The sequence below is a fragment of the Numenius arquata genome, chromosome 6, assembly GCF_964106895.1.
Source record: "Numenius arquata chromosome 6, bNumArq3.hap1.1, whole genome shotgun sequence".
In the NCBI taxonomy this organism is placed as follows: Eukaryota; Metazoa; Chordata; class Aves; order Charadriiformes; family Scolopacidae; genus Numenius; species Numenius arquata.
Window position 1 is genome coordinate 60,358,909 of NC_133581.1, and position 17,139 is coordinate 60,376,047.

The 17,139-nt window shown below is 38.4% G+C and overlaps 1 protein-coding gene across 27 annotated transcripts in view; it reads left to right on the forward strand.

Moving 5' to 3' along the window:
- Positions 1-16,750, forward strand: part of NRXN3 (neurexin 3) — a 942,294-nt gene extending 925,544 nt beyond the window's left edge. For 20 of the 27 annotated variants that reach the window (XM_074149385.1, XM_074149386.1, XM_074149392.1 and 17 more), the window contains one exon: positions 16,449-16,750. In XM_074149385.1, coding sequence (XP_074005486.1) covers positions 16,449-16,750 — 302 coding nt within the window. Of the gene's footprint in view, positions 1-15,824 lie in introns of all 27 variants that reach the window. The other 7 variants (XM_074149382.1, XM_074149388.1, XM_074149387.1 and 4 more) reach the window with 2 other exon arrangements.
- Positions 16,751-17,139: the final 389 nt, after the last annotated feature.

Below are 17,139 nucleotides of genomic sequence, written 5' to 3' on the forward strand. Positions count from 1 at the left end.
ATAACATTATTCTAAATTAATCCACAGTAGAAAGGACATACTTTGACATCCAAAATCCAAAGAAGGGCTGTACCACTGGATAAGCCATCATTTGGAAGATTGCTTGGTAGTCCTGGATTTATCACAGTTTTTCTACATGAGTTTGAACTGGTCACTCCAATTCTTAACTCTTACATCCCAGTGACCCTAGGAGCAGATGTAAAAGTGCTCAAACCCAATAGAAGAGAACATGCAGATACTTATCGTGCCCTTTTCAGTAATGTTGATGAATGAAAGAAAGAAGTTTAGGTATGAAGGCACAGGTAAATGAATCTTGTTCAAAGCCTACTGGAGTGAGCTTCATCCCAACCATCATACTGTAAATTCTCTTCACTCTACATTTTCCCAGGGACTGATGTTCATAATGCTAAATGGACATTGATGTAATTTCCTAGGAAATTGTATATTGGTTTTAGTTGGAATTCATCACCATGTCTGTATAGCGCAACTTATCCTCATTCATTAATACCCCTGTTTTCTTCTACAGCTTGTAAAACAAATTTCCTTAGTCCAGTCTACACTGTTAAAGATCCTTTTTAAAGGTCTGTAGTAGTAGTGCTGTTTCCCATGTATCCCCAAGAATAAGCTGCAGCTGTTTCACTGAAGAGATTTATAAAGTAAAATGCTTTAGATCTTATATGTCTTCCAGAGAAATAAGTAATGCCTGGGATGATCCTGGACTATGCAGCCATCCAAGAAGTGGGCAACATTTTGCTTTGTGTGGCTTTGCTTTGCTTTGTTTTGCTTACAACTCCAAGATAAAAGCACAGCAGCTATCTCTGGATACAAGCTGCAAATGTAGGCTCTTCCCAGCACTGATTGATGTGTTTAAGAGGAGCAGGAAATACTAAAAGAAGAGGGTTATCGAGGGCAGAAGTAGGATCACTACTTTGCTATCATAAGAGAAGTTTAAGTTTGTTGCAAGAGAAACCTTTTGAATAGACTATGCTTTGGATCCTCCTCTCACAAAGCAAGGGAGGAAGTTCCATCCACTGAGTCACTTGCAGCTGGACTAGCTACAGACTTTGAGAGTGTAATATGCTTATGCTAGCTGAAGGATGAATTAAATTACTTTGTAGGATCTTTCAACAGAAATGCAAGTATATCCCAGCATCCAAATGATTAAAAATATTGCACTGAAAATGGGTCCTGTCTACTTCTGAAGTTCACCAGAACTGACTTCTTAAAGAATCCAATATGAAAATATCTTTATCAGTAATTACATATGAATGGAGGAGATCATAGGAATACCTGTTATGTATCAGTTAACTTGAGTGTCCAACTCCCACAGAGGATAACGTGGAGTCAACAGTCAGGTTAGGTACAAAATAGCATTAATGAAATATCCAGATCTTCATGCGGTTACGATTTAACTGCACCTAAAAGAGTATTTTTGTGCTAGCCAAGTAGGCACTTTTTCCACCAAGTATCTCAGCATGACATACCCTCCTTACATAGACATGCATTTCAGGTGTCTTTTAGGATTTGGACATTCAAATCAGTCCTGAGTCTAAGCACTTCCAAAATTTTTCAGTTTTCCCATCTAATTATACCTGGTAAGTTTTCTAAGACATAAATTTCACATACAGATGTGCCTAGTGATCCCTTAGCATATTTGAGAGTTGCCTTGATGCATTTCCTGGGTACATTCTAAAAAAGTAATATTAAATGGTATGACAGTGTAAGACTTCTTGGGATATGACTACCAAGAAGGAATTTGTAGTCATGCAGTATTCACTAGCATTCGGACAAACTGATGGTGCGTATCTTTACCTGGCTGCTGCGGAGCTGTGTACACCGAAGAAAGGATGAGACACTAAGATACCCTTGCTGCTCTGTGTTTGCAGATAAACAAAAACTTATGTACATTTTAGCGTACCATAAATACTTAGGAAACATTTGCTGCATTGGTCTAGACCACAGACAGTAAACTGTTCCTCCTCCCACTCAATTATTGGATGGAGTTCTGCTACTGAGTTTGTCAGTATGAGGATCTGGTTTGTGATTGCAAAATCCCTCAGGATTCAGAAAGACTTCTTCCCATGTGACTGACTTTTAGGATTAAGTAAGTTTAGCTTTACATAAAAAAGCCTTAGCTGGGCTGACTACAAATGCCAATCTTCAGTCTTTCAAAAAAACATATCAGATCCTTCTCCCGGGAGAAAGAGACAGTTGAGTAGAGATGCATGGGAAGAATGCTTACAGGCCAGTGATATTGGATGGGGTGCTTAGCACTGGAAGCGTGAAAATACTCTTTGGTTTGGAGGAATGTGAAAAGATAATAAGCTTATGGCAAACACCTGAAAAATTCTTTACCTCAGAGAGCCGTGGCGGTTTAGCACTATGATTTCCTTAGCTCTGATATCTGTAAATGTGCTTTCGTATTTGATAGTTTTCTAGCTCATTGCTATAAGAAAGCCCCATTAATTAACTCTTACAAACAAAACCAAACAGGACAGCATGTGGGACTTTGTCAGTGGTGCTCTTGCAGACATTCTTACTATAGATTAGCTTTCTTATTTCTGAGCTTCAGATGTGCCCGTAGGCTTAGTATGAGAGAGCTTTTTGCCAGTACAAACACCTGGTGCAAGGGAAGTGATCTAATTTATCTACTTAGGCTATTCCTATCTCTCTGTGTTTTGTAGTGGACCAGGTAACCAAATACTCTTTTTTTTACTGTTTAAATTAGTGCAGATAACTGATAGCAATCACAGGAACAGATTTTTATTCTGAGTAGGGGGTAGAGATGAGGGTTTGCCTTGAAAATTAGTATTTTACTCCTATTAATCTATAAGGTATTTGGTATTTGTGGTCTGCTAAGCATTCATTTGTCTAGATACATGAAAAATACTACTCTGAGACAGGTTAAAAGCATGCAAGAATGAGCAGGTTGTTTTGGGAGCTATTACAAGCAGGAAGGACCATCTAGAACTTCCAAGTTTCCCAGATTCCTGCCAGAATGCGCCACCTGGCTTCTCTTTCTTGGGACTTCATCCTGTAGAACAATCTTTCCCCCCTCTTCTGCTCGTTTTCTTCCATTTTCCCAATATGCCAGAAAATGACTGAGTTGTGGACAATCAGAAAGACCATGCAGCATCTATAGCTCTTAGGAGGGTTTCTTGCTGGATCTAGCATTTCTAGTATTTATATTAGGAAGAGGTAAATTCACCAACTTTGAACAGCTGTAGAGCGTACTTAACCAGTTTTCTGGAGAAGGAGAGAACCAAGTCTCTTAGATTGTGTTTGTGTATGTATTTATTTATTGGTGAAATCACTGGAAATTGGGAAGAGTCTTCTCTTCTTCCTTGGTGTACAGACATATGCCTGAAATGGAGATTTTTGCAGGGCTTTTTCCCCCCCGTTATCTATTTAACATATATTTCTGCCACCAAAAAATTCTAGCCAGAGGGGAACATGCTGCCAACGTATCTTGAAGCTAAAAGCAGATGCATAGCTAACAGTACTTTTTTCTCTATGTTGTGGGTAATTTTTTTACAGAAAGAGGGACACTTTCCAGTTCACTGGAAATTCTCCATTTGTTTCGTTTCACTGATATTTTGATAGTATCAGCTGCTTAGAAGTCTGTGTCATTAGTATCCTTGCCCAAAGCATATGGCTTTAAATGACCCTAAAAGGGTGCTGCCTGATATATACACTTACAAAGGTAACAGCAGTTTGGGAGCCCAGATTATGCAGTAGTGAAGTGCACGCTCCCTTTTAGCACTGAGAGTCTCGGGTCCTATTCTAATTAGGTCAAAGTACAAAAAAATTAAAAAAAAAAATATTTTCTGGCCTCATCCTTGTTTTGCAATTACAGCACTTAGAAAAATACAGAAAGAAAAATATCCCAAATAAGGAGGATGCACGATTAGGCCAGCAGAGAATCCTGGTCATTTGAAGTGCATTAACAGTATCGCTGGACAACTAGGTCAGAAGCAGCAGCTGGTACAGCTGGTTAATAATGAGATCGGCTTGTGTTTTAGTGCACAGAACTCAAATAACATAGGGATCGGTGTGTTAGGGAAGAGATAAACTGTCAGCTTGATGGAGCCCGAGGACTGGAGTGGTAGAAGACACAGAAGTTCCAGAGGTTAGCATGATCCTGGGGGCAGTAATGCAGGCCTAGATCTTCATTTGCCATCTATCATTTTGCTCCTTAAAATATACAGAAATATGCATTACCTTCACCAGCAGCATTTTAAAATGCAACTTGAAAACAAAAAATGAGAAAATACAAATTTATAATTAAAGCTGCTGAGTAAAGGGCTTTTTGTAAAGATGTCTCCTTTTTCAAATACAGATTTTTTCATTTGAAAAAGTTTGCTATCTTGGCTGTCCTTCAAACAAGAAACTTGTATGCCTTGATAGTACAGATGCCTCTATTCCCAGTTCTTGGATCTACTTTAAGTTTTTGAAAATAAAAGGCTGCAACGGTTATACTTTTTAATCTTTGCTTTTCTGAGGAATGATTTGCTAAATGTTCAGTAATAAAATATTGTCTGTGTAGCTTCATGTGGAAACATTTAGGATCCAATTTTCAAATTAGGACATCTAGTTTTGACTATTAACAGCTAGATTTTCTAAAAGACTGGAGAATATTTTCCTAGCCTCAGCAGAAATTGCTGGACCCAGATTTTCCAAAGAGCTCTGCTTCTGTTCAAGCACCTCTGTACCGACCAAGCGAAGAAAAAATTGTTTAGCACCCTTCAAATCCTCTTGTAAGTCTAACATCAAGATTTCCTTTACAACATCTTGTCATCTCTTTAAGTGTCTCTGGCTCCAGTTGTGGTTCTTTAGCTCTTTTGATCTTTCAGGCAGCAAAAGGCTTTTCCAGACCCCCATGCAACAAGTCAGGCATTTGTCATCAAATAGGGTATAAGTATTTGCTGGAGTGGCCTGACATAGACTGCACAGTTGGCAACCAGACCCATGCCTAACGGTCTGTTTTGCATCAAAGAGAAGGCACTCAATTCTAATGTGCTGAAGGGGGATATTTCACTGCTCTGAAAATCCAGCTGCAAGTCATGACAAATACTGATTAAAATTCAAAGCTTAAATGCCTCTTTGTGAAACTTCCTAAGTACAATTAAACCAGAGCCTCAGAATCCTGGTAGGGAGTGATGTCCAGGGACACTAGCCTTGAAACCTTACCAAATAAAAATCTCCACTGAGGTCTGCAAAGGCTTCACTTCTGTCATTTTTTTTCTATTCCTAGCCAATCTTTTCTGATCCACAAATGAATCCCCCAAATTTCCTACGTAGACCAATGTTTTGCTTCCTGTAACCTGCATGTTCTGTCCCTGAGATCACCCTGACCAGGTTTCCTTTTCTTTGGTTGGACCTCTTCCCTTCCTAACATGTTTTCCAAAGGGATATAGGAGATAGGTCCAGTGCAGTCTTCCAGCAAAGGCATGGTACATTCCAGCTACAGATGCACTGTGCTGGTAGTCAGCGCAACCTCGTCATGTCTAAAGTAGGAGTTAAGAGTCTTCTCATATAAGACCCCTCAAAACTGGACACTTTTCAGTAATGCATCTAAAACCAATCTGGGCTATTTAGTTTTTGGTGGGGTTTATGCTTAATTAACATTCCCCAGAACTAATACTGATCTCTCAGTGGCTTTAGAGGTGCTATTGTTCCTCATGTTAATAAGTACCAAAACACCCTACCGGTTTGTTATTGTATTTATACAAAAGTACCCCTGGCCACATCTAGAGGGCAGATAGCCCCATTCTTCCCAGAAATTCAAGCTCAAGGTAGCCATCCACTTCCAGTGATCGGTGGCAGCATGACCTTTATGATGGGTTATGAAATGATCTTGCTGGCATTCCTGATGGAAAGCTAAGGTACATGCAGTGCTTATGGCCTGCTTTTCCCATCTCCTGGAGAGATTCATAGCGGACAGGGTCCAAAGCTTTATATATAATGTCTTCCCTCTCCTAAAACATCAGACAGAACAGGTTGTTTTGCTGGGGCCCTGAGTTCCTTCTTAGAAGGACTCTGATGTCAGGGCGATGATCTTTATACAAGAAAAATATGGACATTGTATGTGTTGCCTAGGAAATTCAGAGGAAGCCGAGCCCCCCCCTCAGAAATATAGTATTTGGGATCCAGTTTTAGTAAAGACTCAGAACTGATAATAACATCTTCTTGAACTTTAAATCCTTTTGTAGCCTAGGACAAACTAGTCAGTCTTAATGCTAGCAGTGGCAGGTTTGCTGCCTCCGTAAAATCATGTGGCCTTAGTACCAAATACTGGTAACTGGCGGGCCCCCAGCAGTAACCACGGCCAGCACGTCTGAATAATGGCTCACCACTTCAAATAAATATTCACTACAGCCATAGCCTTTTCCAGCATAGCAGAGTGTGTTTGTAAGAACTAATTCTTCACCCTTTGCTCAAGCTGATCAGCACTTACAGGAATAAGCCCAGTCTGACTAGGCAGAAAAATAAATGCCACTTGTTTTGGGAATGCCCTGGAGAGACAGTGCCAGAATAAGGGCTGGAGTCTGGAGTTTTGAGTGCTTGATCCAAATACAGGGTCATAGCCAGGGTGAAAAGCGTGTCCTAACATAGCTTACGATTTCTCCTTGCCTTTCTCCCCTTCTGACCTCCCCCAGAAATGTAGAGAACCTGCTGGAATGTGCTTTGCCCTTTCTGGAAAGGCATGGATAGTACACCCCCTGTCCACCCCACGCTCTCCTCTGCCCTCCCACCCCCCAAGTCCTTGCTTGCTGTTCTGTTTTTCTACTTTCCCTAAATGCAACTTACTTTAAGCATGCATTATTATTAACATCCTACAGTAAAATTAAGCTACTATATAACCCATTTGTCGATCTCAGCCAATTTCTTCTATCTTTTTCTATGTCTATTTATGACGTACATCCAGACTGCACGTCCTTTTTTTTTTCCTCTCCATGTTTATTTTAAAAAGAAGTGATTAAAAAAAAAAGATCTATTAAAAAAAAAAGCAACACTGGAGGGTGGTGGGGTTTTTGGCCAACAATTGAAAACAAATTTAAATGGGAGGGGGAGGGAAGGGAAGAGAATCCAATTCTTAACAAAAAAAAAATCAAAATGTTGAAAGTGTCCCTAGACTGCTTTGTCTGTTCCTTTCAATGTGTGCATCTGGTTTGTTCATCCTTGAAAGTCTGTGGAATAATTTTTTCTTTAAAAATAAAATTTTAAAACCCCACAATTGTTCTTATCTCCCTTCTTCCTGGGAACAAAGTGCTCTTTTTCATTTTTTGCTTTTTTTTTTAGTATATCTCTACATAGTTATATTTTGATGTATTTCTTTTCAATGGTTGAATTTCTATCTTAGATTTGGTTTGTTCCAATCTAATAATGGAAAAAAAAAAAAACAAACAAAACAAAAGAGTTATGAATTGTTTTCTGCAATTTTTCCCTCTATTTCCCTCTTTAAATAAGGAACTACTTCACTGGCAGAATCCTACAGCTGCATTTTTGAGATTCTCTAGAGAATCTGAATATAAAAGCAAACTAATTTGAGAGTGGGGAAGGGGTGTGCCAACACAGTCATTCCATTCAAAACAGTGATTTGATGTGCTCAAGAAATGATTGTCTCAAATTATTGAGAATACTGATGTCAATTTGATGGACTTCAGAAAAGATGATTCGTAGAAGAAGGAGGCTGTGGGTAGCTACAGATGAAGTTGTTCTAATTCCAATGCATAAAACTAGTTTCCTTGTTTTTTTGTTTTACTCTCTGGTTATTATTATTATTATTAATTATTATTATCATTAGTTTATGTATTTTTACTGCTATTTTTAGTAGGGAAACGTTTTAACTGTTTTTATAATTTGAGAACCTTTAATGAAAATGTAAATATTAATACTATAATTATTAATTTTTTGTAACTTGCATGTTGAAGAAGTTGCAGCTTAGGGTTTGTGAGATTGTCAATGTTAGAGTTCTGTTCTTTCTTTTTGTTGATGGGCATGAATATGCTCATTTGTTTTTGTATATTGCCCATCCCTTCCTTACAGCCAGAAGCTCTAATGCTGCTAGATCACTCCGTACCGCCCTTACATGGACATGGCAACTGACTTACACATTCACTCCCATCATCTTCATCTCCTGTGTAGTACACTCATAGATTTTTACACTCCCACTCCATCCACCCTAGGCATCTTTTCTTCCCATAAGTTCCCCTCCACCACCCCTTTCTTTAGCATTGTTAAAATTTTATGTGCAGTCATCCATTCCTTAAAACACACACACACAAAAATTATAGAAAAAAAGAAAATGTTTAAAAAAATATATATCAAATTGACCAAAAAGGCAAAAAAGCAACAAACTTTGCTTTTAAAAAAAAATTATATATGTAGATATGCAAACAAGCAAAAGTAAATTCTATAAAGTGTACAGGATTTTTCAACTGTAATATGCTAACAACTTTACATAAGATAAAAAAAAATACAACCAAAAAACAGCAGAAAAAAAACAAGTTCAAATTTGTTAAGGTGCAAGATTTTTTTCTTTTCATGTTATGTGGTGTGGATGTATGTGTTGTTGCCTCCCTGTATCGCCCTTTGTTGTAAAACAATTATATTAAAAAGAAATAATAAACATTTTGCTAAAAAAGTTTTTAAGAAACAACGAAAAAAAGCAAGTTACAAGAATGTGGCAATGCTACTTGTCCAAGAGCATTCTTACACAACTTTCTTTTGTAAATTTTTCCTTTCATGCCAAAAAACATGCGGGCAATTTGTTGATGTAAGTTGACTGTTCTGAAATCAATGTGGTATGCTTTCTAAATATTTTTATGTATTTTTGATGACTTTTTTTTAAAGGAAATAATGTTTTTGATTTTCATCATTTTTTTTCAGTTCTTGTAGGTTTTAATCTTTCTTTTGCTGCTAAAATGAATGACTTGTTATGTTTTTCCTTTTTCTGACCTTGTTGCTGTGGCATTTTTTATTTTCTAGTATATGGTTTTATTTTATGACAAATGTATAAGTTTATTTATGTTTGAATCAGTTTGTATTTGCCTTTATTTTATGTGCTCTTTGTATATTGTCGATTACCAGATTGTATTGTGCTTAGGAGGGGGTAAAGGAGCCTGTGGTAGTTTGCTCCTATTCTTTCTCAGTTCCTCTCTAGAGCTTTCTTTCCCCTTTCCCTTTCCCAAAAGGAATCACCAGTAATGCTACTTTCTTTCATGCTACTTAAATTGTATGTAGCCTGGTGGTATAGCCTTTACGTCAAGTAAAAAACGATGAGACTTTAGCATTTTGCTAGCTCTCAGGGTCTTCTTACTGCAGCTCCACATCATTCCTACTTTATTCCCATGAAAGTGTTTTAGTTCTATCAATTTTCTTCATTGCTGATTACCTGCCTGATGTCCAGTCTAAATGATACTCTCAAGTGTACTCTTACCAGGTAAATGCATCCATCGTATTATGACTAGTATCAGGCTTGCTAATGTTATCCAGAAATGGTACATTTGACAGACAATTTCCTACTGAAACTCGCATCCTGAACCTCTAAAATTTCCTTACTTCAAAAGAGATTTGGATTCATTTCCTTAAAAAAAGCAGTATGTAAACGCAAGAAAAAGCTGTATTTCCTTATAACCATGTATGTTTTCACCATTCCTGCATAGTAATTCTGTGCTCAGTACGTTATTAGGTTCAAGTGTCAAGTCCTTTGAACAACTGATGCTGAAAACGGAACAAATAATTATGCTGAGTTGGAAGCTGTCACCAATTAATCATAAAAGTTTGAAATAATGGTGGGAGATGGAAGAGGGCATGTTTCAATTGGTTCAGAGCAGCTCAGTGTCTGGGCACTGTAAGACTTGGTTTTGCTCTGGAATCCTGCCTGCAGACACGATGTCAGGTCCTCTCTGGAAGGTATTCATATCTGTTTCACTGAAACTGCACGAAGGTGACCAAGAATGTACAAGGATGAAACACAGCCCAGCATTAACGTGGGGTTCATGACCTCTCAAATGCTGTGCCTTCCTGTTGCTCATGAGCCATGTATTAGGAAGCACTGCAATAACTAACATCTTTTAGTATAGTTTGAGGGGCTTAGGAAATGCTTTTCAACCAACTCAAACAGAATAAGTATTTTATATAATCACTTTGAGGACTGTGTATTCTCTGAAAGGAAAAGGAGATATTTAAGATGAAAAGTTGCAGTATTCCACTGTGAAAATTATGTTTTTCTCTCTAGTACTGACTGTCAATTGCAATTAAATCAGACTGCAAAGAGCAGAAAATATTAAGAATGCTCATCTACTACGTTTTGCATTAGCATCATCTTTCCTGTGAATCAGGGACTATGTTCTGAATAATTTCCCCTTTTCATCCTCAGAGGACTCCAAGAAGAATTAACTAAAACACCATTAGACTGAAATTTATTAACTCAGTCATTTAATAAGGAATTATTGTGTTGATACAGAGGGGAAAAAAGGTAAGGAATTCTTATAAGAATAAAATGAAAATGACAACTTTTGGATGCAGAATTTCAAGTGCCTGCAGAAATGGATGAGTTGTGCAGCCTTTATGGATGGCATTTAGAAGCTTTTCAACCACAGCTGGAAAAGAGAGGGATGATAAGGGTGTGTCCCTTATCGTCATCAGGAGAAGATGAATCTTTCAGGCTTTGTGTGCCTTTTGTCCTGCATCAGTTTGATGCCTGAGACTCCAGTGAAGTAGTCATGGTTCTAAAGATGAAAGCTGGCAGCTGCTACAGTTTTTCAGATTGTTTTCTTTTCTTTTTTTTTTTTTTATTGGTGCCCTCTGCATTCATGACTCGCCCACATCCTCACAGTTCATAAGGCTTCTATTAAATTTTTAACACTCTGTCTATTCCAGTGGCAGAGAACTCTTACTGGATATCAGCCCCAGAGGTATGAATTATATATCTATAAATACGCTCATAAAGCAAAAAGCAGGGCAGCTCCAAGGCTAAAGTAGACCTTTTATATCCCAAATGATCTTGGTAGTTTAAAGAAAAGCACAACTCCTTAAAAATAGTATATGTGCTAGATGTAAAGGCTAACTTTTAAGGAATATATGCACACTGTGTTTGCTTCGTGGAATGAGAAGGCCAGGTAGAGCACTGGGCTGCTCAGTGTGAGGTTTCCAATCTCACAGACCTCAGTTCTCTCAGTACTTCTTCCAGTTTACTGTTCAGTAATTTTTTGCAACTATACCGTTGATGGGCAAACTAATTTTGTATTTATGTCACTGCAGAGGAAACCATTTTATCTGTTTCCCTTTTGTTTAATCCTTTGGCATTGTGCTGTCAACAGAAGCTTTTTGAAAAACATATTTCTGCTTGGAAAACATCCATTTCCTGCTTAGGAGAGAAAGCACAAAGTAGGTGAAAAATAAATCTGGAAAGTCCTTGTGAAATCTTTGGATTGCTAAAGTGATGCTGAACTTGCAGCATACCAGTGAACAATGTTAACTGGTGCTTAACAGCCAACAGAAAGAAGGGGGAAAAAACCTGTAACTACCAGAAAATGGCCCATGTCATCTACAAACAGAATCATATGTTTTGAAGCCATGGCCCAAACTGGGTGACAACTTTGTCTTTTTTTTTTTTTTTAAGAACAGAACAATTTGGAAATTAAAACTGCATTTTATTCAAGGCTGCAAAGCATTAATTTTGTGATTGGAAAAATGGTAGACACTGTGAGAAAAATAAAAACTTCAGATAGGAAAATACAGACATAAAACCTGCCTCGAAAGTATGTCCCTTCCAAATTGTCATGTAAGGATTTTCAGGGGCTCCTCTTTAGCTTTTTCTAGCACCCCAAATAACTTGCCTTCTACAGCAAACCTTTCAGGATCCAAATCCCACATAAGATATTCTTGGCAACCAAGTGGCACTTCGTCTTTTAAATCTTTCAGTGCTTACCTTTAAACTAACCTGGGGCTCTGGGCAAGAGGCACCACTTCTCCATCAAAGGACCACTGGCTGTAGGCAGCTTCCTGCTGCCTCAGCTGTCATTTTGTGGAAGGTGGTTCCCCCTACAGCACACTTATCATCTGCCTGTCACTAGACTCCCCCTGGTGTCTCTTAGGAGTAGAAATATAGTACCAGTAACAGAGTTGTTTGCAGGTATGATATGAAAGTTTGCACTTGCTCCCCTCCATAGATGTTGGTGTTCGCATTTCTCACATTTCCTAGTAGCTTTTCAGAATTTACATTCCCTGTTATCCTTAAATAACACATTTCTTTTAGACTGAGTGGCATTTTTATCATACCATTTTAAAGGATGTTTTAACTCCTCTATAAATCGTATATCCCAAGAAGTATTCAGTGGTTGCATCCTATTAGACCTACAGCTTCTAGCTTGCTGTGAGTTTTGCGTAGATGCCTAACATACCAATGAAACAGAAGCCAGATTTGATACCTAGAGTGCTTTTTCTGATTTACCTTCTCCCACACAGCTTTTTTTTTCAGTTTCACAGTTTCTTCCATTACAGACAGAAAGAAAAATAAAAAATTCAAAGAATCATTACCACCCTTGCCACCATCTCCCTGATACTTTTCCTAAGATGTTGTCTTAAGTAAATGTAACAAATGAACTCCTTGATGGAGAAGTGATTCCTAATGAAGGACCTTTAACAGTCTCTTTATTTTTATAGTATGCAGGCAAATATACTATGGATTATTGGACAATTTGGAATAAAACTAGACATGAGATTAAATAATTGAATGGGAAATCAAAATTAATCTAATTGTTCTGGTACGGAAGTTATTTCTCTTCTCACATATATTGTGCGATTAAAGCTTTGTAGCACTCATTCCTGATTCTGTCCTATTGTATTCCATCCAACAGACTTGCTGGAATTAAAAAGCTCCGATCTGCTCTCCATCATTTATGTGAAACCCCACTTACCATAGCAACTCTATCAACTTTTCTTAACATTTCAGGAAGACCATGATCATTTTTAAAGTTGCAATACTCTTGATCATTGGCTCAAGTCCTTGACAGCAACAAAAACTGTACAACTATGACCTAGTTTTACTGCGGCAAAAGGTCTTCATATTAAATGTGAGATATTTCTGATTCCTTCAGAAAAATTAATAATTAATAGAACCAAAATAATTTATCTTTGGAAGGAAACTGCCCAAAATATTGCTCCAGTGGATGGCAGATCAGCTGCATACCAATACTGTGTGCCAGTATAATAGATTTTAATAACAAAGGCAGTTCAAGACTCTCCATGAGCAATTAACAGCTACCAAACTGATTTTTTTCCAATTGGGTGTCACAGATGGTAAATGAAAATCACAGATTAATACCACTTTTTAACAGTAAAAGACTGATCTTAAAAAGTCATTTAAAGGGACACTACCTATCCCTGACTTTCTAGAACTTAAATTCCCCACTCATGCATTTTGATGTAATGTACACTTAAATGCTATTATTGTTATTCATTTTTTAACAGACTCACGGATGATCTTTCCCTTAGAGGCACACTCCAAGTTTATCCTGAGACCACCTGTTTGCATAGATTATAGATGCCCTACTCTAGCCATGGATAGGGCTTCTGGACATATATAAATCATATTACATGCTCTAGTTTCTACATTGTACAGAAAACAGCTCAGATGCCTGAGCAAAAAATGCCATGTAGCCATTTGGCAGACCACACTGTTTTCTACATAATTTTTTGAAGATACATAGTTTGAAGAGATTGACGTTATTTTAAACATATGATACTTATTTCTTCATCCTCTATGCAGTAACAAAAGTGGTGTGAACATACTGAGAAAGCTCAGAAAACTAAACACCATATTCAAATTGGCCCTTTATATCTTAACTTAAAACTAACTTTGCATGCAAGTATGCAAAGTACTGCATTTCTTATTTTGGCCTAATTTCTACCCTGGTACCTCTGAGATAAATCTGTTTCAATTGATTAAACTGTGTCACCACTTAGTTTCTCATTAAGGATAAGAATAAGCCATATTGCTAGTTCAGCTATCCAGATTTAATCAAACCGTTAAGTACCTTTTTCAGTATATTGCTATCTTCAATATGTAATTTGTTCAAATATATTGCTCTCCAAATATATTTAGAAGGGATTATGATTTTAGACCATATTCTTTACAGAATTCCCATGGACATTACCGGCAGTATTCAATGGAAAATAAGCGCCTGTAACATACAGTGTAGATAGGAGAGAGCAGAATTTTGACCCTGATGCCGTTCAGCATTGTAACAATGCTTAACTGTTCATTAGCGGTTATTAATACATAAGTAAAAGTCAGAATTATTTATTTAGAAGCTAAAATTTCTTTTGTTTATCTTTCCTTAAGCAATAGTGAGTATAAATCAAAATTTCCTATGCATTAGAAATTCTTCTTACTGAGCTGCACTCCTTCCAACACATCTAGATGACTACTCATAGTGTCAGAGGGACTTTCAAAAGCAACATGGCTCACCGAAAAGAAGTGTCAGTGACCTGTATGTCAGCAGACGACTATGCAATCTGAACTAAATGAATTAGATAAGTTAATTATGCCTCCACATCAGAATAAAACAATGGAGTGCTAATAACCCGTAGGCTCAGGAGGAGTACAGTCATGTTACAATATATAGACAAAACAGGAGTACTACCCTGAAAGTAGCAATACTGCTGCTCAGAAACCAAATCTTAGAAATGATGCACTGATTTTCTTGTTTCAGTTGCAGACTATAGTGTGGTAAGGTACAAAAGCTATAGCTGTAGCTTTGTTTTTCTATTTCAACAGTAAACCATAAGCCCATTTTCAGTCCTCTGTAGGCAGGTAGCCATCATGTTAGTAAACAGTAGCACTGATCCCAGCTATCTGCCTCTCAAGAAGTAACAGTAGGTATGCAGACCACTTCTGCAGCACACTCCTGGGCACAAGTGCTAATTTGGGTCATCAGTGTCATTATTCAGTTATATCATCGATCGCAATAAAGTCTATCTTAATTTTTAATCAAATTATAGTAAAGGAATATCAAGAAGAACTGAAGATGAAGATAGCATGGCATTAGTAGCCTCAAAAGATGCAAGGAAAGGGAAATCCCTAGTGTCGAACAGAATGGTAAAGAAAGATTAAAAAGAGATGAACAAGCATTGAGTAGAGCTCTGTACCTTCATGGACCCCAGTAAGTACTTGGTTCTTATTCCACCCCCAACTTTCGTGAACTTTCCCACAATTTAAAAAGCAGGCAACAATCAAGGAGAAATGCATGAATGGGAAAGGCCTTAGGGAAAGGCCTTATAAACTGTTACGGCAGGTGAGCCAACTTGAATGGCAGAGAAGAGATACCAATGTTGTTTTAAATGAAAAGGATAAGAGGAGGAAAAACTGGCAAGATGAGTGGTAAAAATCCATCTAGGAGAACATTGCTCTATGAAAGCTGTAAGAATTCATTTAAACAGTCTTGTAACTAAATGCTTAAGAAAGATCACTACCAAAAACTGATATCCACAGAGTCACTTGAGAGTATCTTCAAAAATCAAAAATTTGGATCCCAAAAAATTCAGAGTATTTCGCTGTAGATACCTAGCATAGGCTAAAAGAAGGAGGAATTGGAACATGCAGTTTACCAACGTCAAAGAAGGGTGGGAGGGAAGAATGAAAGGCACCCCCAGGAAAGTATGTGAGTACTGTAGTTAGGGCGAGAAACCTCATCCCTGACACTTTCTCATAATGCCCAAATCCTCTCTCGCCCCTGGGTTAAGAGAATTGAAAATGGTGCATTGTGTCATTAAAATGTACTAATCTTCTTTTTTTTTTCTCTTTTCCATCCCAGGAGGTGAATTAGTTATCCCTCTACTTGTAGAAGACCCTTTAGATATCCCTCCTATTGCTACTCGTGCACCTTTCATTACACTTCCCCCTACCTTTCGCCCCCTCCTCACCATTATTGAGACCACCAAAGATTCCCTGTCCATGACCTCTGAGGCGGGGTTACCTTGCTTGTCGGACCAAGGCAGCGATGGTTGTGATGATGATGGCTTGGTGATATCTGGGTATGGCTCAGGGGAAACCTTTGACTCTAACCTACCCCCTACTGATGATGAAGATTTTTACACCACCTTCTCCTTGGTAACAGATAAGAGTCTTTCCACTTCAATCTTCGAAGGTGGCTACAAAGCACACGCACCCAAGTGGGAATCCAAGGACTTTAGACCTAACAAAGTCTCCGAAACTGGTAGGACTACTACCACGTCTTTGTCCCCTGAGCTGATCCGCTCCACAGCTTCGTCCTCGACTGGGATGGTGCCCAAATTGCCAGCCGGCAAAATGAATAACCGTGAGCTCAAACCCCAGCCTGACATAGTCTTGCTTCCGTTGCCCACTGCCTATGAGCTAGACAGCACAAAGCTGAAGAGCCCGCTAATCACTTCCCCCATGTTCCGTAATGTGCCCACAGCAAACCCCACGGAGCCAGGAATCAGACGGGTTCCGGGGGCCTCAGAGGTGGTCCGCGAGTCGAGCAGCACAACGGGGATGGTCGTCGGCATTGTGGCTGCTGCTGCCCTCTGCATCCTCATCCTCCTGTACGCCATGTACAAGTACAGGAACAGGGACGAGGGGTCCTATCAGGTGGACGAGACGCGGAACTACATCAGCAACTCAGCCCAGAGCAACGGCACGCTCGTGAAGGAGAAGCAGCAGAGCTCAAAGAGCGGCCACAAGAAACAGAAAAACAAGGACAAAGAGTATTATGTGTAAAAAAGAATACTTATTTATATATAAATATATAAATACTTAATGAGATTTAACTGAAATATCAGACCCATTGCAGCGAACGAGATTGGGATATATCATTTGTGGGAAAAAGTATTGGGAAAAAAAAAAAATTCAGCAGTGACTGTTAATGTCTCAGTCATCGCTTGGAGTCAGCAAACTCTGCCCTAATGTATTATAAAGCACACTTAGCGTTCTGGAGATGGCGCGCACAGCTCTGCCCTGTTAGTGAACTTGGACGTCTCCAAATCTCCTCCTCCGCTGAACTTTCTGCAAAGGTAGAAGACTTCATGGCTTACTTGTTTCATATCTCCAAGTGAGTCTTTAACAATGTTCGTGATCCCTGACTGTATCGATAATTTTTCAGTTTACTT